Raw genomic sequence first — 1,262 nt, forward strand, 5'->3', positions numbered from 1 at the left:
TGCAATTTAATAATAATTTTAATAAAAAATGGATTTTTTAGAAAATACAATTATTAAATTGGTGTTGGTATGTTCGCCAAATCTGCTCTTGCCAGCGTTTATGCGATCAATTATACGTATACTTCGGACTTTTTCCAACAGTGTTGCGCAACACAGCCATGGGCTTGTGCAGCATGATTGGTCGAATTGGTTCTTTGCTGCATCTTACTTGCTTTGTGGCTGGTGGAAAATTATTCTGTTTATATGTTTACATGTTTGTTTGCTTATTATTATTGGTATTTCAGGCTGAAGATTATGCTGTTTTGATGTCGTTGTTGTACAGCGCGATTGCGCTGATCGCTGGTGGTTTGACGCTTTTATTACCTGAAACTGCTGGCCACGACTTAGCAGAAACGTTAGCTGACGCGGAAAAATTTTCCGAGTGAGCAAAACTGGGAGACGATATTGTTTTATCAGCATGCGATTTTCTTTTTTATTTATTTGTAGAGGACTTTTTTTAAGTATTATTGATGAAAAATATATATTATTTTGTACAACTGTTTAAAATTTAAAGAAAATTGTTCGAATATGTGTAAAGTTAGATGCTAATATTTTTGTCGTGATGTTTTTTTCTTTTTCAGCCGTCGACTGAACAATTCCCCAAGAAAGAAACAATCCAGCCCATCAGAAGCATGATTGAGAAGATGTTGAATTTTCGTTTAATTTAATCACACTTGCATCACTGCATTGTTTGGAACAATTTTTCATTGTTATTTTCTTTTCTTTTTTTTCCAATATACATATATATAGATCAGTGTTAAATTTCTCACTGAATAGACTAAAAATAGTAGACTGACTGATTGAACAGTCATTTATTTTATTTTTTTTACTCAATTTCTATGTTATTTACTTTATATTTTTACGATTTTGCGCATAAATTTGAAAATATATTCCATTCAAAAATTCTGGCTTATAATTTTACATTACTCTTCCATTGAATATATTATGTTTTCCATAATTCATATAGTAGAAGTATTTTCTTTCAGTAAAATAGCAAATATACTGATACAGAGACGAATGTATGCATTTGTTTGGAATTCAATGAAAATATATTATTATTATTATTGATGCATATTTCAGTATATATGCGTTCGTTTCGCTTGAGGTCGACAGCAGGGGTTAATTTTCATCAGTGTTATTATTGTTAGTACTGTATGTATAATTTTGAGGTCGATCAACAGTATACAATAGTACAGTTTAGTACGGACTGAATTTCTAGCAAT

General features: G+C 30.8%; 1 protein-coding gene across 1 annotated transcript; it reads left to right on the forward strand.

Moving 5' to 3' along the window:
* Window positions 1-41: 41 nt before the first annotated feature.
* On the forward strand, window positions 42-425 carry Tsp_13294 (solute carrier family 22 member 2; the record flags this gene model as incomplete). The annotated part of the gene is made up of 2 exons (XM_003368884.1): window positions 42-253; window positions 285-425. Coding segments are annotated over 2 exons (353 nt in total), but the record flags the coding sequence as incomplete, so codon positions are not given.
* Window positions 426-1,262: the final 837 nt, after the last annotated feature.

Source organism: Trichinella spiralis (genome assembly GCF_000181795.1).
Source record: "Trichinella spiralis strain ISS 195 chromosome Unknown Scfld1699, whole genome shotgun sequence".
NCBI lineage: Eukaryota > Metazoa > Nematoda > Enoplea > Trichinellida > Trichinellidae > Trichinella > Trichinella spiralis.